Below are 23070 nucleotides of genomic sequence, written 5' to 3' on the forward strand. Positions count from 1 at the left end.
GGTGAGGCTCAGTGGTTGAGCATCAACCCAGGAACCAAGAGGTCACCAGTTTGATTCCTGGTCAGGGCACATGCCTGGGTTGCAGGCTTGATCTGTGCAAGGGGCAGCCAATCAATGTTTCTCTCTCTCTAACCCTCTCCTTCATCTCCTTCCAAAATCAATAAAAACATATTTAAAAATTGGTATAATTTTGATTCATTTACACCAGATGGCTATTGCTATGTTGGCTGTTGTCATATTTTTATTTGATCATCTAAGGCAGTGATTCTCAACCTTGGCTGCACCTGAGAATCACCTGGGAATCTTTTTAAAATCCTGATCTCTGGGCCTGATATCAGGATTTTAAAAAAATTCCCAGGTGATTCTCAGGTGCAGCCAAGGTTGCGAACCACTGGTCTAAAGGAGAAGAGGTCAGCGTCCCTCTCTAAATAGTCCAGTGTTGCGTATTTTAAAAATCCTTGCGGGCACGCCAGGGTTCCGGGTGGTGTCGAGAACCCGGGGGGTCGAGGAGGGAAATGCGCTCCGGCTGGAGGGGCCGGCCCGGGGGAGGAGGGGCTCTCAGGAGGGAGTGGAAGCTCAGGCGGGGGAAGCCCGAGGGACCGGCAGCCCCTGCGCACACCTGGCCGCTGTGGGGTCTCAGCAGGGACAGGATGACCCAAGATGTGGTCCTAGCAAAACGCTTCTGCAGCTGCCAGGCTCCCAGTCCTGACACCCGCCCCTCCGCCCCTCCCCTGTCCTCCCTGCCATCTGATCTGAGTCGGTCAAGGCCTCCAGCCCAGATGCCCCCAACCACACATGCCGGGCAAGCGTGCCCAGACCTGCTGGCAGCGGGGCGGCCACGGAGCAGGAAACCGGGGCTGAGGTGCGCGTGGGAGCCACGCTGCTCCCCGGCCGCCTCTCCCTGCAGACCTCGCCGGGCCTCCTCCAGGGGTCGACCCGACAGCTCCAGGGGTCGGTGTCTCACCGGCGGGCACTACCGATGGCCTCCCGGCCACTCGGCCTGCGTCCCCCCGCTCCCCTCTCCTGGCCTCTCCTGGCCTCCAGGATGGAGCCCGCTCCTGCCACCGGACCACATCCCGCTGCTGCCCGCTCCCTCTACGCGGGACGCCTCGGCCTTGTCGGCTGAGCTCAGACCCTTCCTTTAAGCCCAGCCTCAGGGATGGCCGCCTCCGCCTCCTCGCCTTCCCGCCCCACGCTGGCCCACCCACCCCGAGGACGCCCGGGCCGCAGATTTCTCCCGCCGCTCAGGGCAGGCCCCGCCCCCAGGACAGGCCCCGCCCCGGCTCCCTTGGGCCCGGGCTTCCGGCTCTGGGCCGCGCGGCCGGAAGTGTAGCGTTGCCATGGCGAGGGCCCGGCGCGGGGCCCGCCCCTGCGGCGCCTGGAGGAGCGCGGGGCTGACTGACCGGTGGGCCGGATCCGATCGATTGAGCGCGGCGGAAGGTGAGGCTCGGACTTCCGGGGCCTGCGGTGGGAGGAGGCCGGGCCCCCCGGGAGACGGGAGGCCGGGCCCCCGGGAGACGGGAGGCCGGGGGTGGTTTGAAATCTGGGCATAACTGGAGGACGGGCTCCCCCGGGAGACGGGAGGCCGGCCCCCCTCCCCCCGGAGAGAGGAGGCCAGACTGGGGAAGGGGGGAGGCCTGATGGAGGCTGCGCTGAGCTGAGAGGAAGAGGAAGATCAAATCAGGTTGGGAGGGAGGAGGCGGGGCCCAAATGGGCCTCAGGGAATCCCAGGTCTGGGCGGCACACAGGCCCCACTGGGTGCTGGTGGGTGAGGCCGGGGGTCGGGTGCTAAGGGTCAGGAGCAGCTTGGAGAAGCGACGCTCCGGAGGCCCCAGATGGCCCTTCATGTGTTACCGACACGAGGGACGGTTCTCATTCTTGCAACCTGTTGTCAGCACTGGGATCACCTCCATTTCAGCCCCGGCACTGCGGCCGCAGGGAGCGACTCACCCAGGCTTGGTGTGGGCTTTGGCGGTAGGCCCGGGGACCAACTGGGGCCTCTCGGGCCAAGTTCCGGAAACTTTCAGGGGCTCGAGTCACCTCACTTAGAGAGTGGGGATCCCGGGCTCCGCCTCACAGATGGGGGTCAAGCTGAGGCGTTCTAATGTGTGGACAGCCTGGCCCCATGCTGCGCAGGAGGTACCCCCGCCTGGGCCTGCGAGGGAGCGCCATGGGCGGTGTGGACCCCTTGCCTTCCTGGAGCAGAGGCTGCCGGGACTGGGGGATTAATTTCCGCGGCTGCGGAGAGGGAGGTATGCATGGAGACCTTCCAGGTTTAGGGAAGCCAGAGAAAGGGGGGCCTCCCCAAGTCTCTGGTGTCTACCAGCAGCTTGTTCACTGTGCCGTTTTGGAATCTGAGTCTCAGGTGAGCCTCCGGTGACCAGCATACCATAGCTGCCGAAGAGTGCCCCACCCCACCCCAGCCACAGTCCGTCATTAGCAAAGCAGGGCATCTGAGTGGGAGTCCAGGCTCTTCCCTCACCTCCTGGCTCTCTCAAAACCTCCTCCTGAAGAGCCCTGATAGGGCACTTCCCATCCATTCCTTCATCCAAATAGCTGGGTGCAGCTGCTGCCCCCCCCCCCCCCATGACCTTGGCTCTGCCTCAGCTCATTGCCTTCACCCTTTGTACCTTAGCCAGGTGAGTGATTGGTTCTTGTGCTCACCTGAATCCTCCCTCCTCTGCTCTGGCCCCTTCCCGCCACCTTTCCACCATGCAGAAGCTCTGCGTGGAGGTGGAAGGGAGAGAGCGAGCTCCCCCCACCCCTTCCAGCTCTGGGCCGTGGGCAGGACCTCCCTAGCACCCGGCGGAGAAGGGGCGGAGAGGTGCAGGGAAGTCTGCTTCCACAGATGCCCAGGGGGAGGGTGCCATGAGGAGGAGCGCCTGCTTGGTGGGTTTTGAGAGATGTGCCCGTCTGGGAAACACGCCGCCGTCCAGGGGTAGAGCCCCGGCAGCCAGTGCATTGCTTTTTCCTGTCGATTCCCGTCTCCCTCATAGAGTTTCACAGGAACAGAATCATACACAAACCCTTGGTGTTGGACTCCTTCCCCTGCGGGCCGTTGGGAGCCAGGGGGTTGCCTGTGTGGGTAATGATTTCTGTTTTGCTGAGGGGGTATTCCATGGTGCAGGTAACAGCCATTTCTTTTTTAAAAAAATAAATTGTCCTATAGTAACATTTATTTACTTATTTTTTTATTGATTTTCAGAGAGAGGAAGGGAGAGAGAAAGAGAGAGAAACATCAATGATGAGAGGATTACCGATTGGCTGCTCCAGCACACTCCCTACTGGGTATGGAGCCCACAACCTGGGCACATGCCCTGACAGGGAATTGAACTGTGACCTCCTGGTTCATGGGTTGACTTCAGCCCCTGAGCCAGGCCGGCCCGGCAGGTGTACACACACCAGGGTTCAGCTGCTGTGCTTACAAGTCCGTGTGGACATGAGGTTTATTTCTCTGGGTGTGAAATGATAGAAAGGAGGGGTTAAAGCAGAGAGGTCCTCAAACTTTTTAAACAGGGGCCAGTTCACTGTCCCTCAGACATTCCACACACGCGCACTGCGGGTGCGGGCCCGGGACGAGGCGGCTGCTGAGCAGGACAGGCAGCGGCGGCAGAAACACCCGGCGTGCCGGATACATGTTTTTGGCGGCCGCATGTGGCCCGCGGCCCATAGTTTGAGGACCCGTGGTTAACTTTATAAGGAAGTGCCGAACTATTTTCCAAATTGGCTTCACATTCATTTTACAGCCGCACTCGCTCCATATTCTCTTTACGCCAGTGCTGCCATCCTTTTAAAAGTTCAGCCCTTTTCACAGGTGTGTGGGGCTCGTGGTGGTTTAGTTGGCATTTCCTAGGGATGGCGTTGAGCATCTTCTTCCTGCGCTTGCTTTGCTGGCCATTTGTGTATCTTCCTTTGTGAGTGTCTGTTCAGATCTTTTGCCCTTAAAAAAATGGGCCGTTTGCCCTGGCTGGTGTGGCTCAGTTGGTTGAGTGTCGTTCGTGCACCGAGGGCTCACTGGTTGGGTTCCTGGTCGGGGGCATTTGGGAGGCGGCTGATCAATGTTGCTCTCTCTCTCTCCCTCTCCCTCTCTCTCTTCCTCTAAAATCAATAAAACTTTTTTAAAAAATGGGCTGCTTGTCTTCCCCAGTTTTAAGCATTCTTTGTATCTTTAGCATGCCAGGCTGGCCGCCTGGGAATTGTGTGCCAGTGTCTTGAACAGTAGACGCTTGGAATTTCCATGAAGTCCGGTTTGTCAGTTTCTCCTGGTGCGCGTGGAGGCCAAGGGCCATTGTTTCCACGTGGACATCTGGTTGTCCTGACACCCCTTTTTGAGACCATCCTCTCGCCATCGTATTACCTACCACCTCGCTGGAAACCGGTTGATGTACAGGAGTGCGTCTCTGTCTAGATTCTCTGCTTTATGCCAGGACTTGTGCTGCTATCCCACCGGGCTGATTGTGGCAGCTTCATACGTCTTGAGATCAAGAACTGTAAATTCTCCAACTTGGTGACTGTTTTTCACATCATTTTGGCTCTTTGAGATATTATGCAGTTCCTTATACATTTAGAATTAGCTTGTGATTTCCCACAAAAAAAGCTTATTGGGATTTTGACCGGGATTGTATTAACCCTATAGCTCTATTTGGGGTGAATTGACATTTAACAATATAGAACATGGTACATCTCCATTTATTTAGGTATCTGTACTAATTGTCTATTGCCTTTTAACAAATAATCTTAAAACAGAATGGTTTAAGCCATAAACAGTACCTCAGCGTTTCTGGTGGGTAAGGAGTTCACAGTCGTCTTAGCTGGGTGGCTCCTGGCCTCGTGCGGTTGCAGTTGGGGTTGTCCTCCGGGTCTGCTTGCCTGGTGTGTGTGTGTGTGTGTGTGTGTGTGTGTGTGTGTGTGTGTGTGAGTATTCCATGCTTGTGATACTGATTCTGTAAATGATATTTAAAGTTCTGCATTTTCCAAGTACAAGGACATGCAGTTGATTTTGACATTGAACTTGTGTCCTACAACCTTGCTATTTATTTGCGTGACCCTCCTATAGGTTCCTAAGAATATCCTGCAGGCCTCCCACACGCCTCTGTCTAAGCGTGTTGCATATTCCTCTCCGTCTGCCCGCTTTCTGCTTCTGGCTTCAGTGCCTGGCCGGCCCTCCACGGGGCTCGTAACCCCTCCGCCTCCCAGGGCTGGCCTCTGGCAGGGCATTCTGATGCTGTGCCAGGCAAGGGTTACATGACAGTCGATCCCTCCTATTCTGCGGCTGGAGCCATCCTGGTGGTTCCCACTTCCAAGGAGGCCAGGCCTGGGAGGCCACTGGTGCCTTTAGTCTTGGAGTGCACTGCCCACTGCGTGGCCCAGTGCCCCCGGGAGCCTCAGGGAGCTGAGCGCCTCTGTTCTGTGAACGAAAGGCTGTGTCCCGGTTGGTCAGCTGCCCTGGGATGTCCTTGCTAGCCACGGCCCAGAGCAGGTTCTGTGGGGGGCCCGGCACGCTTCTGCTGGGGACAGTGCCTGGAGCAGGATGGCGGTGGGGAGACCCCCCACGTGGTCGGGGCAGTCGTGTGCTGGGTCTTCCCTGGTGGTGCTGGGTCGCTGTCTGGTGGGCGTGTCCTGTCTGTGTCAGGTTTCATGTGCACTTCCCTGATGACTAAGGACTGGGCACCTCTCCGCGTGTTTGCTGATGTGAAGCGACTGCTGAGGGAAGTCTTTGGCCCACTTCCTGTTTGGGGGAGAGTTGCCAATATTATTTCCTACTTGGTGGCTTGCTTTTTCACTCCTTTTATTTTTAAATGTTATTTTGAGATGATTGTAGGTGTACATGCATAGTTGTAAGAAATCATTCAGAGAGACCCCTCCTCACGTCCTGGTCCCCCAAAGGCACATACCTGCGCTGCCGCCCTCGCCCGGGACACGGACCCTTACAGGCTTACCAGCGTTGCATGTGTCGTGTGTGAGTGTGCGAATGTGTGCTTTGCTCTGTGCAGCCCGTCACACGTGTCCCACGTGTAGATCTGTGTCACCACCCAGGGCCCTTCCTCAGCTCCGCCCCACACCCTGGACCTGGCCTCCCGGGAGTGCCTCTGACTGCACCCCGCAGGCGTGACTGTTGGGGACGTGCTGGTGCCCTCCTGCCCCCTGAGCTGGGCACACCTGGTCTTGGTGGGTTCTGTGAAGGGACAACTCTTTCCAGTTTGGGGCAATTATGAATCAAGTCGCTATGAAATCCACGTACAGGTTTTTGTGTGAACTTAAATTTTCATTTCTCCAGGATAAGTGCCCCAAAGCACAGCTGCTCGGTCATGCAGTAAGCACACGTTGAGTTTTTTTTAAGAAACTGCCCAACTTTTCCAGCGTGGCTGCACCCCCAGCAGTGGGAGACCCTGGCTCCCGCGTGCCGTTCCCGGGTGTGGGTGGGCTCCCGATGGCGTCTCCTTGAGGGTGAAGCCGGCAGGACCCCTCACCCTGTGCCCTGGGCGGTGGAGTGTCTGGTCCCACCTTGTGCCCAGTTGGAATGTTGGGTTTTTCCTGCCGAGCTGTGGGAGTCCTCTGGGCGTCTGTGGCTTGGGAATGTGTCCTCCCGCCTCTGCACAGGGCCTTGGCAGAGCAGAGGCTTTCCTGTGTTGAGTCCAGTCCGGTTGGTCCTGTGCCAGCTCTGGGGCCGCCTCTGTACGGTGCAGGCTTCCCGCGGGCACACTGCGAGGCACAGCCCTCGTCCCAGTGAGCTGCCGGGACCGTGTCGTGTGTGTCTTCATCGGAAAGACTGCCTTCCTGCTGCCCCGGGCCGGAGCCGCTGTCCGCACGCGGAGCGCTTGCCCGAGTCCACTGCACCCCAGCCCGTGCTAATCTTTACGAGGAACCTCGATATCCACACTTGAAACTTGTCCCTTTTAGGATTGTCCCGACGATTCTTGTCCTTTTGCATGTCATATACAATGGAGGCTTAGTTTGGACAGAGAGTTGTGTTGGAAAATTAGAGTTTGCAGGACAACTGCGGGGATTTTGACTGATTGCGTGGAGTCTGAGATGAGTTTGGGGGAAATGACATCGTTCCAGTTCTGAGCCTGACCCGTCATCCTGTGTGGTTTTCCCCGGAGGCTCGGGTGCCTTTTGTTGCCGTTCCCCCGAGACGGATGAGGTGAGCAGGTGAGCAGAACCCGGCTCAGGGCACAGTTACAGCGGCAAAGGCAGGGCTCCTGGCGCTCCAGAGAGGGGAGAGGAAGGCAGCGGTGACGGGCCTGCAGCAGAGGAGGGGGAGGAGGGGGTGTGCACCCTGGGGAGCGCTCAGCAGGTTTGTGGTGTTTGCACAGTGCGGGCATTTTGAAAAATGGAGTGTAATCGGATTAACCCGTTTTCTTTTAGGTTCCTGGGTTTTGTGTCAGGTTCAGAAAGGCTATCCCTTTGTCTCCCTCCTGCCTGTGGTTTTATTGTTTCTCCCACTGGGTCTGATGTGACCATGAGAAGAGGGGCCCCTGCTCTGTGTCCCGGGGCTCCCTGCCCCCTGCTCCCCCCACCCCACGTCCCTGCAGCAGCCACCTGGTCTTCTCCTCTCTGCCCCCTCACCTGGACACGCCCCCAGCCCCACCCCCTTCTCAGGGCCCTCCTTCCTCCCCACCTGCCCCTGGTTACTCTTGTCCTCTGTCCACGCCCTGCTGGTGAGTGTGCAGGGGTCAGCGTCTCCGTGAGGCCCCCACCGGGTCTGATCACATCACTCATTTGTCTGAAAGCCTCTGGCTCCTGCGGCTGGTTGGGCAGAGGCCAGCTTCTTGGCCCGGCAGAAGGTGGTGTGTCCTCTACAGCCCGCCCCGCCCGCCCGCCTGGTCCCCAGCAGGTGTGCACACCTGCCCTCCCCAAGCAGAGCGTGTCAAGCTGTTTTGAAGTTTACCTTCAGGTCTCAAAGTCACCCAACAGAAATGACCCAAAGTGCACACCACCCAGCTGCCCCCACCCACCCGGGACCCGTCAGTCGTCTCCTGTTTCTCACATGGATGCAAACCTACAGTGTTTATTCCGTGTTTACATCAAAGGCAGCCTGTCACCCACAGATTTTACACCTTTCCCGCGTGCACGGCTCCCTCCGGAGCCCAGCCCCTGCAGAGGCTGGCAGGTCATTTCCAGCGTTTTTGTCCTAAAGGTGCTGCCCCTCGGAGCCTGGTGGGAGTGCTGGGGGTTAGCGCCTGGAACGTTGCAGAGCAGGCCTCTGGGCAGGTGAGTGTGCCCATAGTATGTCAGTGGTGAGGGTGCCCACGGCAGCACCTGATTTGCTCTTCCACGGACTCCCTGCCGGTTCAAGAAGCCACTGCCACACTGCCCTTGCCGTTCACACTTCCTCAGCCCGCCTGCCAGCCCCCAGCTCCCCACTGCCGCTCCCCAGCCTGCTGCGGGGCCCTTCCCCTCACGGGGATCTAGAGGCAGAGGCCCCTGGATGGCCACCCCGTGACCTCTGCCTGTCTGCAGTGGATCTCACTGAGGGTAGGGCCTGCCCTTGTTCCCCTTCGTCCCCGTCCCCACCCCCAGAGCAGAGCCGTGAGGAGAGCTGTCGGGGGACTGGATCCCGCACACTGGTCGCTTCTTCATGGCCTCGTGCGGCATTCCTCACATTTCAGGGTCTCCGGGCACCTGCTCCCCCTCTGGGTGGAGTGAGCCATGGGGCACCTGGGCCTGAGGGGTCTGCTGCCCAGCCACATGGCTCTGCCTGCTTTGCCACCAGCCTTCCCACACAACCCAAGGCCCCCCTTCCAGGTGCCGGCACTCACTGAGCCCTCAACAAGCGTGTTCTCTCGTGGAAGAGACAGGCCAGGACCCCAGACAGGGCTGGCCATCTGGCCTTCACCGCCTGGAAGTGGGGCCCTTGTGCCTGTGGGGGGGGCGTTCTGCAGGATTGCAGTCTCCCGGAGAGCCTGGGTAGGGCTGGGGCCTAATGAACTAAGGGTGTCCCTGAGGCCTTGCTGCGGTGGGCCCCCTCGCTGCCCAGGAGTCTCGCACAGCAGCCCCGCCTCTCGCCCTCTGCTCCTGCGCCATGACGTTTCGATGACCTCATCGACCTTGTCTGTGTTTCTGCAGAATGACAACACTTTACTTAGAGTCGCGGCGTCTATGGAACTGTCCCTTCTGGCTATTATAAATAACTAGAGGCCCAGTGCACGAAATCCTGCACGAGTAGGGTCCCTAGGCCTCGCCTGCAATCAGGGCCATCTTCCACCCGTTCACCAGTCCCCAGTCCCGCCCCGCCTCCAACACCCACCCGTTCGCCATCTGGCAATCTATTGGAGCCTGCGGGCCGGGGGGCGGGACCAAGAGGTCTGCTTGCTGCCTGCTCACCAGTCCCCAGTCCTGCCCTGGCGCCACCCACCCTTGGTTCCCCATGGTTCCCCATTGGTCATCCAGCGATTGGAGCCTGTGGGCTGCGGGGAGGGACCAATGCACCTCATAACGACTGGTTGGTTGGTCGTTCTGGTTGTTATGCTGTTATGGTCACTGGCCTTTTATTATATAGGATACCACAAATAAAACCAGCTCTCTTTGATTGGCAGCTATGGGAGCCACTCCAACAGCCCAAACAGGGAGACGTGAAGCCCCCAGAACCAGGGGGAGTGGGCAGGGGCCGGGCCTCGCAGCTGGGGCTGCCCTGCCCCCAGCATCGCTGAGACTCTCCCCTCCCCGGGCCCCTCCCAGACTCTGGCTCTTGTTGCCCTGCCCCTGGCTCGCCTCGCGAGGTGCGAGGAAGTGGGCAGGGAGGCAGGTGGAGCAGTGGCTCCATTTCCCTGTGGAAAGTGGGGGGTCATGACAGGGACTTGCTGGCTGTGGGTGTGGGGGCTGCTGAAACCCTCCTGGGCTGGGGTCGGGGACCAGGGCCTCCCGCCCAAAAGGCCAGGGGTCCCGGGGTGCTCTTGGCAGTCTTGGGGAGCCCAGGTTTTGGGGCCTCCCACCTCAGTCCACACTCCTGTGCAGCTCGCCTGGCACGGAGCTGAGAACTGGAAAAAGTGGCCCAGATTATCTCTGTTTGACATTCCAGGGAAGCTTGGGGGCGGATTTGTAGACAGAGGCGGGAGCTGCCCCGCCGAGCCCCCTCAGCCTGGGTGTGGAGTGCGGGCCGTTCCTGGGGAAACTCCTGAGCTCGTCGCGCCTTCCTGGCGGTGCCGAGGGTCCGGCCACCGGTTCTGGCAGCTGTTCCTGGGCTGTGTCAGGAAGAGGAGGCTGAGAGCGGCTCGGTGAGGGGCGGGGGGCCAGGTCCTGGGGGGGGGGGTGCCCACTGCAGCGGAGCCCTGGAGTCGCCGTGGGCACCTTCTTTCTCCGAGGATGCCCCGGTCCAGCCGCCCCAAGTCCCCCAGAGCCTGCTCTCAGGGCTTCCGGCCGAGGGAGGACCTGTGTGGGCGGCCCCAGGTGCTGGGCGGGCGGGGCCAGGTGTGCAGTGCAGCCAGCGTCCTTTCCTCCCCCTGCGGCTGGAGGGGGCGTGGGGGGGCGGTCCGGATGTGCTCTGTGATGGGTTTGCCGAGACGGCCTTCATGACAAAACCAAAGACAGCGTGTGTTCGGTGGGAAGCTCGCTGCGACTCTGGGTGGCTTTCTGCAGGACGTGGGCATCAGAGTCTCTTTTCTCGTATAAAATGATGACATCTCTTCCATCTCATTAACTTAACAGAATAAGGCAGTGGCTCTGATGTTGGCACCATCTTGGAGAGTAAAACTGGTGCAGGAGACCCTGGAGCCACTCTGCTGGGAAGCCGGGGGGGGGGGGGGGGGGGGGAGGGAGTAGGGGGGACTTCCCTTGGCTGGAGGCTGCGGGCCAAGCAGAGGGCACTGAGCTCCGCCCTGTGTTCCTGGTCTCTTGGGGTCAGTTTCCCTGACAGGCCCAGAGACTGATGGAAGAGGTGAAGGTCCCACCTTGCAGGGGGTGGGGAGATGGGGGGGACCTCAGCTCTTGGGCGGACAGGGGGAGCGAGGGGAGCTGTAAGTGACCAGCAGAAAGGAGGGAAGGGGGCCTGGGGGGGGCAGGGAGGCTCTGCTGTGCCTCAGGTGTGGTCTGGAGCTGGCAGGTGTCTGCAGCGCCTGGCCCCAGCTTGTCTCACTGTGAGAGGCTGTGTGCCGAGGGCCAAGGCAGGACTAGGGGCTGGGACGGGGAGTCTGGACAGCTTGCGTCTGCCCTTGGCCCCAAGAGTCTGCAGAGGTAGCAGCTGGCACAGGCTGCCCAGAGCAGGGGTGCTGCCTGGACAGCTATTCCCTAATTCCATCCCCAAGACACCGCCCAGGCCGGGCTCAGAGGCCAGAGCAGGTCGGACCTGGACAGGGAAGCTCCCAGGGACACTGGAGGTCCTGAAGCAGGAAGAACCGGATCTCATTTGATCTGGCCCAGGACAGAAAGAAGGGGTTCTCACTTAGCGCCCTAAATACAAGTCTGGCCAGAGGAGGGGTCAGTATCCAGATGGCCACAGGCCTGGCCGAGTGAAAGGGGGACCTTCTGGATGAAATACAGCCAGGGCCTCCTGAGGCGTGTCATGTGACCACAGCCAGGGGCCACACGGGTACTGGGCAGGAAGGCCACCATGGATTCTCTGTGGCTGTGCCCCAGGCAGGCTGCCTGCCTGGTTAATAGACCCCAACCTGGAGGCCACTCCGCCCGTGTCCACATGACGGCCGAGGCATCGACTGGACTGGGCTAGGGACCCGGAGGAAGAGGCCCGGGCGGGCGGGCGGGCGCCTGGGAGCCAGGGTGTTGGCCAGGACGGGCGGGGCCCTGTTTGGCCTCAGGCCCAGGAGGTAGGGCCTGCCCTTGGGGCAGTTCCTGGAGTGCCGAGGAGAAGGCCACCTTGCCTGGCCCGCCTGGGGGCAGACGGGGCAGATGCTGAGGGACCAGGGCCAGAACCTGGAGCCTTGGGAAGCAGCAGAGAACAGCTCCTGAAGCAGTCCCTGGCCCTGGAGGCAGCCTCCTGCTCCCTCCTCAGCCCTTTCTTAAAAAAAAAGGTATGTATATATTTCAGAGAGGAAGGGAGAGGGAGAGAGAGGAACATCAATGATGAGAGAATCATTGGTTGTGTGCCTGCTACACACCCCTACTGGGGATCAAGCCCACAACCCAGGCATGTGTCCTGACCAGGAATCGAACCATGATCTCCTGGTTCATAGTTTGACACTCAACCATTGAGCGACGCTGGCCGGGCCCTTCTCAGCCTTTTTAAACACAGTGTGACTCAGAGGGGGGCAGAGCAAGCTGTGGGGGGGCCCCCCTGGCTCCAAGCCCCCAGCTCCCCGCAGCCAGGACTGTTGTCTAGCAGGGCTCTCTGTGGGCACGGGCTGGGCCTCATACAGGGCAGGCCCTGGTCTCACCTGCTAGCTGCTGGGAGCCTCGCCAGCCTCCCTGTGTTTCCTCTTCCTCCTCAGGCTGGGAGCCGCTGCTGTCTGCGGCCGGATTGCCTGCCCGGGCTCCTCCACAGGGGCTGCCCTCCTGAAGACGGCTGCCAGGCCTGCTCCGCCTCACCCCGGGCACCATGTCTGGGACCCCAAGGCTCTAAGCACACACCCTGCCCCGGCTGCTCTGGCTGCTGAGCCCGCCCTCCGGCCACACCTCCTGGTTAGTGCCCATGCACTGACCCTGGGGAACAGACAGGAGGAAGCAGAGGACAGAGGAGGCCAGGCCATGGCTGCTCCCAGGCCCTATCCGGGCTCCTGAGGCTTGGGGGGAAAGGGGCTTCTAGGGCTCCCAGGGGCCTCTGCCCATTGTCCTGCCCGCCCTTCCCCTTTGGCGAGGCGCCAGGAAGCTGCGCCTTTGTTACCTGGGCGATCAGCTACAGAACCTGGACTAAGGCAGACAGGTCCTGCTGCTCCCCAGGCCGTGCACCCTGACCCCAGGAGGGAGAGAGGGAGGCCCTGCCCTCGAGCAGCCAAGCTGCCAGGGCTCCCGAGAGGTGGCTGCTGGCGTCTCCCACACGGCCCTTTCTGCCAGGGGCCTGTGCCCCTTGGGCTGCCTGAGCCTGGTCACGGAGTGGGATCTCCTGACCCAGCCTTGCCAGGGGCAGAGGGCACCGGGCCTTGAGGAGGGGATGCCCGCGAGGGCCCCAGTCCAGCCGGCTGCCCCGCCCCTCAGGCCCAGCCTGGCCCCCTTGTTTCCCTGTCTGGTGCCCCGAGCAACCCCCCTGGCGGGAAGCCCCCGCCATGGCCGAGCACCTGGAGCTGCTGGCAGAGATGCCCGCGGTGAGCAGGATGAGCACGCAGGAGCGGCTGAAGCACGCCCAGAAGCGCCGTGCCCAGCAGGTGAAGATGTGGGCCCAGGCTGAGAAGGAGGCCCAGGGCAGAAAGGGCCACAGGGAGCGGCCGTGGAAGGAGGCGGCTGGCGGCAGGCTGCAGAAGCGGGTCCTCTTCCCGCCCAGCGTCACCCTTCTCGAGGCCGCTGCCCGAAATGACCTGGAAGAAGGTGAGTGTGGCTGACCCTAGGGTGGTGCCCGGCCTACAGCCCGTCCCTGTCCCCCTGGCGTCGTCCTCGTGAGACCTGCCGAGGACACAGCTGCATCTCACGGGGACCTGGGGCCCAGCCCAGCTGCCTCAGCTGTGGCTGCAGGTGAGGGGGCAGCGTGCAGGCTCCTGCTTCAGATGTGAGGCTTCTAGGAGCCTGGAGAGGTGTCCAGGGCGCGGCTGCAGTGGCCTGGGGCGGCCTAGCCTTCCTGCTGGGGACTGGTCTAGGGACCCGGGAGGAGAAGGCCCTGGGCCTGGACGGTGCTCAGGAGAGTCCTGGCCTCAGCTTTGGGCCGGCTCCCCGTCCCTCCCGGACCTCCTTCCAGGACAGGGGCCTCTGCTGCAGAGCCCAGGGAAGTGGACAGGGCGCGGTGGGTGTGGCACAGGGCACAGGGCACTGTGGGAAAGAGGGTGCGTCCTTGTGCTGCCTACAAGCACCCCCAGGGAGGTCCAGGCCACAGAGAGGTCAAAGGTGACCTTGGCAAGAGCCTGGGCCCAAGGTGGGGCTGCTGAAGAGGAGTGAGGGCTGGGCCAGTTCTGCTCCTAGGGAGACCCTGGGGGGCAGGCCCGGCACCTCAGCCCACACTCCAGGCTGCAGCAGGGCTGGGAGCCCGCAGTGGGGGGAGGGATGGGCGTTTGTGGGGGCCAAGTGGTCTGTGGGGAAGGCTGGGGGGGAGACACGGGACATGGGGGGGTTGGAGGAGGGTGCCAACACCCAGGCCAGAGTGGGGTCGTCTGGAGCCCAGTGCGACCGGGCTCACACAGGAGGGGGTGCGTCTGGGAGTCTGAGGGGTGGAGTGCCAGGATTTGGGAAGGGTGGGTCCTGCTGGGGGCTGGAGGCAGAGACCTCCTGCCACCTGTACCACCATCTTCCTCGTCCTTCTCAGCCACAGCAGAGCAGTCAGCAAGGTACCCTCAGGTGCAGGGCCTGCCCAGGAAAGAGCCGGCCTGTGGCAGGATCTCCATTCCTGCCCCCTGAGCACACCCCCCTCCTTCTTGCAGTCCGCCAGTTTCTTCAGAGTGGGGTCAGCCCGGACCTGGCCAACGAGGATGGTCTGACGGCCCTGCACCAGGTGAGCCCTGCAGGGGCTGGGAGGGCGGAGCTGGCTGGGGGCTGGGGGTGTGGAGGGGGCTGGCCTGGTGCTCAGGCTGCCTGGTTTACAGAGCTGCATCGACGACTTCCGGGAAATGGTGCAACAGCTGCTCGAGGCCGGGGCCACGGTCAACGCTCGCGACAGTGAGAGCTGGACCCCCCTGCACGCTGCGGCCACCTGCGGCCACCTGCACCTGGTGGAGCTGCTCATTGCCCGGTAGGACCCCTGGGAGCAGGTGTGGCCAGAGTGGGCATCTGTGTCAGGGAGGGACCATGGCTGGGCAGCGGCAGTTGGTCCTAAGACACAGCCCAGGCACCTCATCTGGAGGAAGTGTGCCCTTGCCTCTTGCTCCCATTGGCCTTTGCGTACTGCCTGTGTCCTGGCGTGGAGAGCCAGGCGTGGGCAGGGGCCACACGCACTCCAGACAGGGTCGTCTGCCCGCCCGGCTGCTGACCTGGGTATACCCTGCCAAGGGCTGTCGCGGATTCAGGAGCTCCTTGAGGGTGGGCCTTGACCTCCAGCACAGGCCTCCTGGCCTCCCCAGGCCCTGGACAGAGAAATGCCATCTGGTCCGGGATGAGGGTGAAACTGCCAAGGAGGGAGGGAGCGCCTGGACCCAGGTGAGGCCTTGACCACGAGGAGTGAACGGGCCGATGGTCGGCTCCACTGGATCCAGTAGTCCCCCCGCCCCCGCGCACGGCTCCTCAACTCTGACCCCTCTAGTAGGACAGATGGTTAGGTGCTCAGACAGACTGTCTGTCTGTGGAGCGTCCCAGGCATCGACAGTATGTGCGAGGGAGAGGGGCAGTACTGAGCCCCTCTCCTCTCCACAGTGGGCACCCACCCGTGTCCCCCCCTCTAGGCTCCCACGTGAGCTCTGCTCCCTGCAGCTCTGCCGGGCTGTCTTGGTGCCCAGTCTCTGCCCCTGGGGCCTCCAGAGTACCATCACCCACTCCTGGCAGGTGGGCCCAATGTGCACGTTCATGGGGGCTGATGGCTGCCAGTAACCTACAGACGCAGGAGGAGACTGCAGGGCTGAGGACAGGAGCCAAGGCTGAGGGGCACCAACCGGCCAGGGGCAGCCTCTCCCAGCAGCATCTGGGGCCTGGGCCTCATTGTCGGCCCCACATGCCCTGGAGGCGGCCCTAGGCTGAGGCTTTGGGGGCCTCCCTCGTAGGGAGAAGGTGAGAGGGCCCTATGGCAGCACCCTGCCCATCTTCCCTGCAGTGGCGCTGACCTCCTGGCAGTCAACACCGATGGAAACATGCCCTACGACCTATGTGAGGATGAGCAGACGCTGGACTGCCTGGAGACGGCCATGGCCAACCGGGGTGAGTGTGACCCCACCTTCCCACCTGCTGCCGGGGTGGGGCCCGCGGCGCTGGCTCTGAGCCTGTTGCCCTGCAGGCATCACCCAGGACAGCATTGAGGCGGCCCGGGCCTTGCCGGAGCTGCACATGCTGGAGCACATCCGAGGCCTGCTGCAGACGGGGGCTGACCTGGACGCCCCCGGGGACCACGGGGCCACGCTGGTGAGGACTGCGAGGGAACGCAAGGGGTGGAGGGTGCTGCGGGCATGGCCAGGACTCAGGAGGGGTGTTTTGCCTTAGCTACACATCGCCGCCGCCAACGGGTTCAGCGAGGCGGCGGCCCTGCTGCTGGAGCACCGGGTCAGCCTGGGCGCCAAGGACCGTGACGGCTGGGAGCCGCTGCATGCTGCTGCGTACTGGGGCCAGGTGAGTGGGCTGGAGCAGTGGGCGGCCGGGCGCCGGTGGTCCCCCAGCTCTGGAGCTCAGCACCCTGGTCCGCTGGCCCGCAGGTGCACCTGGTGGAGCTGCTGGTGGCACACGGTGCCGACCTCAATGGAAAGTCCCTGATGGAAGAGACGCCTCTTGGTGAGCTGGGACCACCTCCTCGAGGTGCATGTGAGCAGAGGGAGGGCGCCCTTGACCCTCTGCCCGCTTCTCCACAGACCTGTGCGGGGACGAGGAGGTGCGGGCCAAGCTGCTGGAACTGAAGCACAAGCAGGACGCACTCCTGCGGGGCCAAGGTCGCCAGCGCTCTCTGCTGCGCCGCCGTACCTCCAGTGCTGGCAGCCGGGGGTGAGCACCCGCAGCCCCCTCCCCCGCCCCCGCCCCTCTGGCCATGCCCAGGCCTTTGCCCCCACTGACGGCAGCGGCGGCCACGGTGCCAGCTGGAGCTCGGGGCAGAGTCCACGGGGAGGGAAGTGTCCTCCACAACCTCACCCTGCGCTCCCCCAGGAAGGTGGTGAGGCGGGTGAGTCTGACCCAGCGCACCAGCCTGTACCGCAAGGAGCATGCCCAGGAGGCCATTGTGTGGCAACAGCCACCTCCCACCAGCCCAGAGCCCCAAGAGGAGGATGAGGATGGCCAGACAGACACTGAGCTCAGGCCACCGCCCCCTGAGGTGAGCCCCTCCCCCTCACTGTGGAGCAGGCCTTGACCCAGGAGCCAGTGGATCAGTGACCCTGCACCATAGACCAGCTGGTGCCCTACCCCGTGCCTCCCCTTTACCACAAAGCAGTGTGCCCAGGAGCAGGGGAGGCCAGACAGGGTCCCCCTGAATGGCCTCTGGGGCCCACGCTCCCCTTACAGGAGGAGGACTCCGAAGTGTCTAGGCCACACAATGGCCGAGTTGGGGGCACCCCTGGACGGCACCTGTACTCCAAGCGGCTTGACCGGAGTGTCTCCTACCAGCTGAGCCCCCCGGAGAGCGTGGCCCCCGACAGCCTGGGCCACAGCCTCGGCCGCACCAAGGCCCACCACACCTTGGCGGAGCTCAAGCGCCAGCGAGCAGCTGCTAAGCTGCAGCGCGGGCCCGAGGCCCCCGGGTCTGGTCTGTCTGCGGACACAGAGGCCCCCCAGCCTGAGTGCGGCTCCAGGGCTGGTGGGGACCCGCCCCTGCTCAAGCTCACAGCCCCCTCGGAAGAGGCCCCCGTGGAGAAGAGGCCCTGCTGCCGGCTCATGTGAGGGGCTGGCGCTCAGGCTGCCCAGGCTCTGCTGCCAGGCCTGGTGGAGGCTGCCTCAGGCCTTTTGCTGGCGATCCCGACGTGTGCCCTGTGGGCAGGCAGCCAGCCGTCTGGGACCCCGCCTCCGCAGGCAGGAATGGGCCTTGGCAGAAGCCATACCTGGGGGCACCTGGCTACAGAGCCCTCGTGTCATCCTGTGACTCTGGATAAAGAGCCCTCTGCCACCTGCCTTGTTGTGTCTCAGCTGGGCCGCCGTCCCCGTGGGAGCTGCTGTGTGCTGGGCCTGGGTGCACCGTCCTGTGCGCAGTCATCGGGCCTGTGGGTGCACGCTGGGGCTCGCTGGTGGTGGCCCAGCCCATGTGGGAGTGAGGCCCACAGATGCCGGGCAGGAAGCCTGGCCCTCACTGCCCTGCCTTCCCAGGCTCCTGGCGGCTCCTCTGTAACTCTTTGCTGTCCTCAAGGAGCTGCGGAAGGACACTCCCTGGGGACAGGGATGTGTGCCAGGGGAGCAGAGATCCTGGTTTGGGGAGGGAGGGGCAAAGACATACAAGGCTAGTGTCAGAAACCTGGGGGGCAGGTCCTCCATCCTTGGCATGCAGCCCAGTCCTGGGGCCTGGCTGCCAGGTTTTCCCTGGGCTGGCAAAGGGGGCCGGCAGTTGGCCACTCGAGCTCTGAGCTGGCTGGGCACGATGTGTCAGGGTGACAGGGGTCCCTTAGGGGCCTTGCGTGGGAGGGCTGAGGGCACTGCCATCTCATCAGTCCATGGAGGGGGGTTCTGCATGGCCACCAGCGCTGGATGGCATGGGCTCAGGTCACCTTCCCCTCCTCACTGAACACCAACCTGGTCCGCCCATTGCCCACAGGCCAGCCCCCCCCCCCCCAGCCTTGTGGTGGGAGGGGTGTCGCACCTGGGGGAGGGCCAGGTGTGCGCTGCTGGTTACATTTAGTGTGGGGCCGGTGCTGCTGCCCAAGTCCACCTGCACCAAGCTGCCAGGGTGGGAGGGGCTGGCTCCGCCTGGGGCTGGGCCCATATTAACCTGCACTCTGGCCTGGGGGCCAGAGGGACAGGCTTGCTCACAGGAAGGCTGAGGAGGCAGTGGAGTGGCAGCAGAGCAGAAGGTGCGAGGTGAGAGTGAGGCTGGCGCTCGGGCCCCCGTGTCTTCTCCAACTAGCAGGAGCCGAACAGCCGGGCTCCCCTCTGGCCTGACCAGCCGTCCGCAGGACAGCATGGATGCAGGCTCCCTGACCCTCAGCTCAGTCCCTGGCTCAGCGTCAGATGCCATAGCTGGAGTGGCCACCCTGGGCAGGGCCTGTGGGGGTGGGGCTCTGAGGGCCTATCACTGCTCACTCCCCACTCTCCACCAATTAGCAGCCACGGGAAGTAGAGCTGAGGTCACCCTGCCTGTGGGGTGGCCCCAAGGGCAGCCCCGGCCGGCCTGGTGAAAGGGCACCCCATGCAGGGCAGCAAGTGTCCAAGGGCCTCCCCCCAACACGGGCTCGGTGCTCACAGTGCTGATGGTGCCCAAGGCCTGAGCACGGGCCCCTGCAGCCCCCACCCTGCCATGACCACCAGCCCAGGAGGGGCCAGATGGAATACCCAGGGCCTCCCCCCCTCCCCCAGCACCCCAGGATTCCTGAGGCTTGGCTCAGTTACCTGGGAGATAGGGCTGCTGACCCAAGCAAAGATGGGGGACTCCACAGGGCTACACTTCCTCCTAGTCCGGCTAGGGTAAATCTCCATTCTCCCCTCTGCCTAGCCCTGCCCACCCCCTTGGGGCACTCAGCCCAGCTCCCCTCCCCCCAGACCCAGTCCCTCAGAACTTGCTGCACCGTCTGTCCCTACCCCCCATGTGGGTCTCCTGCTCCTGTCATGGGGACACAGCCGGGCGGCACTGGGCTGAGCCCCAAGTCCCGCCTGCCTCCTCACCCACTCCCTGTGGCTCCCTGGGCAGAGCTGTGCCCAGATGGGTGGGGCAGGCCCTGTGGCCCCAGAGGCCCCAGCTCCGCCTTCAGCCTTTCCTGTTCCTTTCAGTGGGGCCAGCAGGCTGTCGTGTAGAGGGTGCCTTCTTACCTGGAGCCCCTACCCAGGCTCCCCCTTACCAGCCCAGGCCCGCTGAGCTGGGACTCAGCTTCCCTCATTCCCACGTCTGGATCCTGCCACCTCCTGCCCGGTCTTAGCAGGGTCATGGCAGCGAGGGCGGGTGGCCACAACCTGGCTGCGATGAACGGGCCGAAGGAAAAGGTGCTGACGCTGGACACCATGAACGCCTGTGTTAAGAGGGTGGAGTATGCCGTCCGTGGCCCCATCGTGCTACGCGCCCTGGAGCTGGAGCAGGAGCTGCGCCAGGTATGGCCGTGGACCCACCGCAGCCCTCCAGACAGCACCCAGCAGCCAGCATCACATGGGACAGGAGCCTGCGGGAGTGGGAAGGCCCATTCTGTGTCCCGCCTCCATCCTCCCAGGGTGTAAAGAAGCCGTTCACTGAGGTCATCCGCGCCAACATCGGGGACGCACACGCCATGGGGCAGAAGCCCATCACCTTCCTGCGCCAGGTGAGGCTGGTGCCGCTCTGGCGCCCTCTCCCGGTCAGCCGGTCAGCCGGTCAGCCCTGAGCCCTGTGTCCTGAGCCCTATGCCCTGTGCCCTTTGCCCCGAGCCTGGCCTCAGCAGTCGCTCCTCCCAGGTCCTGGCCCTCTGCGTCCACCCGGATCTCCTGAACAGCCCGGACTTCCCCGAAGATGCCAAGAGAAGGGCGGAGAGCATCCTACAGGCGTGCGGGGGCCACAGCCTAGGTGAGCCCACACAGAGCCCAGGGAGGAGGACTGGAGGAGGCTGTCCCAGGGCGGGGCGGGGCGGACCCACCCACTGGGAGGAGAGGATCTTTTCCCGGGAGCAGCCTAACGGGCCTCCCCCGCCCCCTGGCCAGGGGCTTACAGCAACAGCTCGGGCATCCAGCCCATCCGAGAGCACGTGGCGCAGTACATCCAGCGGCGCGATGGAGGCATCCCCGCGGACCCCAACAACATCTTCCTGTCCACGGGGGCCAGCGATGCCATCGTGGTAGGCGGGGCCGGGCCGGGCAGGAGGACACCGCGGTTCTGTGTGTGGCCGGCGGTCAGGCTTCTCCGGGCATGCGGCGTGGGGTGGTGGGGAGACAGGAAGCCCTGGGCCCGCCAACTCTGCCGCCCCCCGTCCGCCCGCAGACGGTGCTGAAGCTGCTGGTGGCCGGCGAGGGCCGCGGCCGCACGGGCGTGCTCATCCCCATCCCTCAGTACCCGCTCTACTCGGCGGCGCTGGCCGAGCTCAACGCGGTGCAGGTGGACTACTACCTGGACGAGGACCGCGCCTGGGCGCTGGACGTGGCGGAGCTCCGGCGCGCGCTGTGCCAGGCGCGGGGTCACTGCCGCCCCCGCGCGCTCTGCATCATCAACCCCGGCAACCCCACAGGTGCGCGCCCGCCGTCTCCGCCCCCACCCATCCCTGCCCCGCCCCTCCCGCCCGCTCTCCTGCCCCTCCTGCCCAGTGCCCTCGCCCCACCGCCCGGCTGAGAGCCTGGCGCTCCTGGCTGCCCCCGGACTTGCCGTGTCCCTGCGCCCCAGGGCAGGTGCAGACCCGCGAGTGCATCGAGGCCGTGATCCGCTTCGCCTTCGAGGAGCGGCTCTTCCTGATGGCTGACGAGGTGCTGGCCTGGGCGCGCGGGGGCGGGGGCGGGGGGTGGGGGGACGGGGGGGGGGACGGGCCAGCCCGGGCTCCCGTGACGCCTTCCCCCCGGCAGGTGTACCAGGACAACGTGTACGCAGAGGGCTCGCAGTTCCACTCGTTCAAGAAGGTGCTCATGGAGATGGGGCCGCCGTACTCGACGCAGCAGGAGCTCGCCTCCTTCCACTCGATCTCCAAGGGCTACATGGGCGAGTGCGTGCGGGCCAGACCCTGGGCGGGGCCTCTCTGACCCGGCCAGCCGCCCCTTGCGGCCCTGCCTGGACGCTCGCCTCCGCCTCGCAGGTGCGGGCTCCGCGGCGGCTACGTGGAGGTGGTGAACATGGACCCCGCGGTGCAGCAGCAGATGCAGAAGATGATGAGCGTGCGGCTGTGCCCACCGCTGCCGGGCCAGGCCGTGCTGGACATGGTGGTCAGCCCGCCTGAGCCCTCGGACCCCTCCTTCACGCAGTTCCAGGCGGTGAGCGGAGCCGCGTGGGGGGCGGCTGGGCGGTGCGCGGCCGGGCTGGGGGGCGCTGCACCGACGCCTGATGGGCCCTCCCTCCACAGGAGAAGCAGGCGGTGCTGGCCGACCTGGCGGCCAAGGCCAAGCTGACCGAGCAGGTCTTCAACGCGGTTCCCGGCATCCGCTGCAACCCGGTGCAGGGCGCCATGTACTCCTTCCCGCGCATAGAGCTGCCCCCGCGCGCGATTCAGCGCGCTAAGGTGCGGGCCCCGCGGGCAGGCTGGGCCCCAGGGAGGGCGCGGCCTGGGACGCCCGCCTGACCGCCCGCCCTCTCCCCAGGAGCTGGGTCTGGCTCCCGACATGTTCTTCTGCCTGAGGCTGCTGGAGGAGACGGGCATCTGCGTGGTGCCGGGCAGTGGCTTCGGGCAGCGGGAAGGCACCTACCACTTCCGGTGAGGCCCTGCAGCGCAGCCCCGCCCCGCGGCCCGGGGCCCTTTGCTCTTCACTGACCTTCCTCCGCTTTTAGGATGACCATCCTGCCCGCCGCGGAGAAACTGCGTCCCCTTTTGGAAAAGCTGAGCCAGTTCCACGCCAAGTTCACCCGCGAGTACTCCTGAGCCCTCTGGGGACCAGGCCTGGGTGACAGTGGCCTGGGTTCGAGGTGCCCCGCGACCTGTGGGCTGGGCACGTGCCCCTCTGCCGGCCTCTAATAAAGCTGTGAGAGCCTGACACTTGGCGTGTGCACCCCTGTGTGCGCCTTCCCTGCCTCCTGGGGCCTGGTCTGCCGTCCAGAGGAGCGGTCGTGCCCTTCCGCCATCGCCGGGGGTCTGGCTCTGCACGTGGGGGTTCAGCGACAGGCTTGGTGTCCTGACTGCCCCCCACACCCCCCCCACCCCCGGCTGCTGGGGGAGCCGAGGAACAAATGGGTCTCTCCGCCTGGGTTGTGTTTGAAGCGTGTGGTGAATGTGTGTGGCATCGGCGTGTACATGCAGCTCGAGGGCCGGGAGGCGGTGAGGGGAGGCCCTCCCGAGCCAGAGCCCCCGAGGGTGAAGAGAGCAGGTGCGATGCTGAGGAGACCCCGGGGATGGCTGGGCTGGAGGACCCGGGACCCGGGCCGGGAGGTGGGCAGCCCGGTGTCCTTGCCACTGGAACATGCAGATGATGCCTGCTGCGTGCCGCTGAGGGAGGCATCATGGTAGTCCCTGTTTTATTTATTCATTTTAAAATATTTTTTATTGATTTTAGAGCGAGGGAAACATCCATGAGGACCATCGAGTGGCTGCCTCCTGCACGCCCTCTACTGGCGATAGAGCCTGCAACAGGCAGTGCCCTGACCCGGAATCTGGCCACCTCTGGCCATGGGACAACGCTAAG

The 23070-nt window shown here is 63.7% G+C and overlaps 2 protein-coding genes across 2 annotated transcripts; both read left to right on the plus strand.

Annotated features, from left to right (window-relative positions):
- Positions 1–12371: 12371 nt before the first annotated feature.
- On the plus strand, positions 12372–17763 carry PPP1R16A (protein phosphatase 1 regulatory subunit 16A). Its single transcript, XM_059672579.1, has 10 exons — positions 12372–13413; positions 14454–14524; positions 14616–14761; positions 15773–15876; positions 15953–16077; positions 16156–16281; positions 16365–16440; positions 16518–16647; positions 16807–16972; positions 17161–17763. Exons 1-10 carry the CDS (start codon positions 13155–13157, stop codon positions 17533–17535), a joined length of 1578 nt encoding a protein of 525 aa, XP_059528562.1. The 5' UTR covers positions 12372–13154; the 3' UTR covers positions 17536–17763.
- A 747-nt stretch (positions 17764–18510) lies between these two features.
- Positions 18511–22425, plus strand: GPT (glutamic--pyruvic transaminase). The gene is made up of 12 exons (XM_059672584.1): positions 18511–18660; positions 19713–19881; positions 19998–20087; positions 20218–20326; positions 20461–20594; positions 20738–20981; positions 21134–21213; positions 21310–21446; positions 21537–21711; positions 21801–21956; positions 22036–22148; positions 22223–22425. Exons 2-12 carry the CDS (start codon positions 19720–19722, stop codon positions 22311–22313), a joined length of 1491 nt encoding a protein of 496 aa, XP_059528567.1. The 5' UTR covers positions 18511–18660; positions 19713–19719; the 3' UTR covers positions 22314–22425.
- The last annotated feature ends 645 nt before the right edge of the window (positions 22426–23070 follow it).

This window comes from Myotis daubentonii, chromosome 17, assembly GCF_963259705.1.
Source record: "Myotis daubentonii chromosome 17, mMyoDau2.1, whole genome shotgun sequence".
Taxonomy (NCBI): domain Eukaryota; kingdom Metazoa; phylum Chordata; class Mammalia; order Chiroptera; family Vespertilionidae; genus Myotis; species Myotis daubentonii.

Bases quoted from the DNA above. Each gene is read 5' to 3' on its own strand.
- GPT (XM_059672584.1), top strand. From the start codon at position 19,720: ATGGCAGCGAGGGCGGGTGGCCACAACCTGGCTGCGATGAACGGGCCG. The intron at 20,982-21,133 runs GTGCGCGCCCGC...CCTGCGCCCCAG, and splicing joins CAACCCCGGCAACCCCACAG to GGCAGGTGCAGACCCGCGAG. The intron at 21,447-21,536 runs GTGCGTGCGGGC...TCCGCCTCGCAG, and splicing joins TCCAAGGGCTACATGGGCGA to GTGCGGGCTCCGCGGCGGCT.
- PPP1R16A (XM_059672579.1), top strand. From the start codon at position 13,155: ATGGCCGAGCACCTGGAGCTGCTGGCAGAGATGCCCGCGGTGAGCAGG. The intron at 14,762-15,772 runs GTAGGACCCCTG...TCTTCCCTGCAG, and splicing joins GTGGAGCTGCTCATTGCCCG to TGGCGCTGACCTCCTGGCAG. The intron at 16,441-16,517 runs GTGAGCTGGGAC...GCTTCTCCACAG, and splicing joins GATGGAAGAGACGCCTCTTG to ACCTGTGCGGGGACGAGGAG.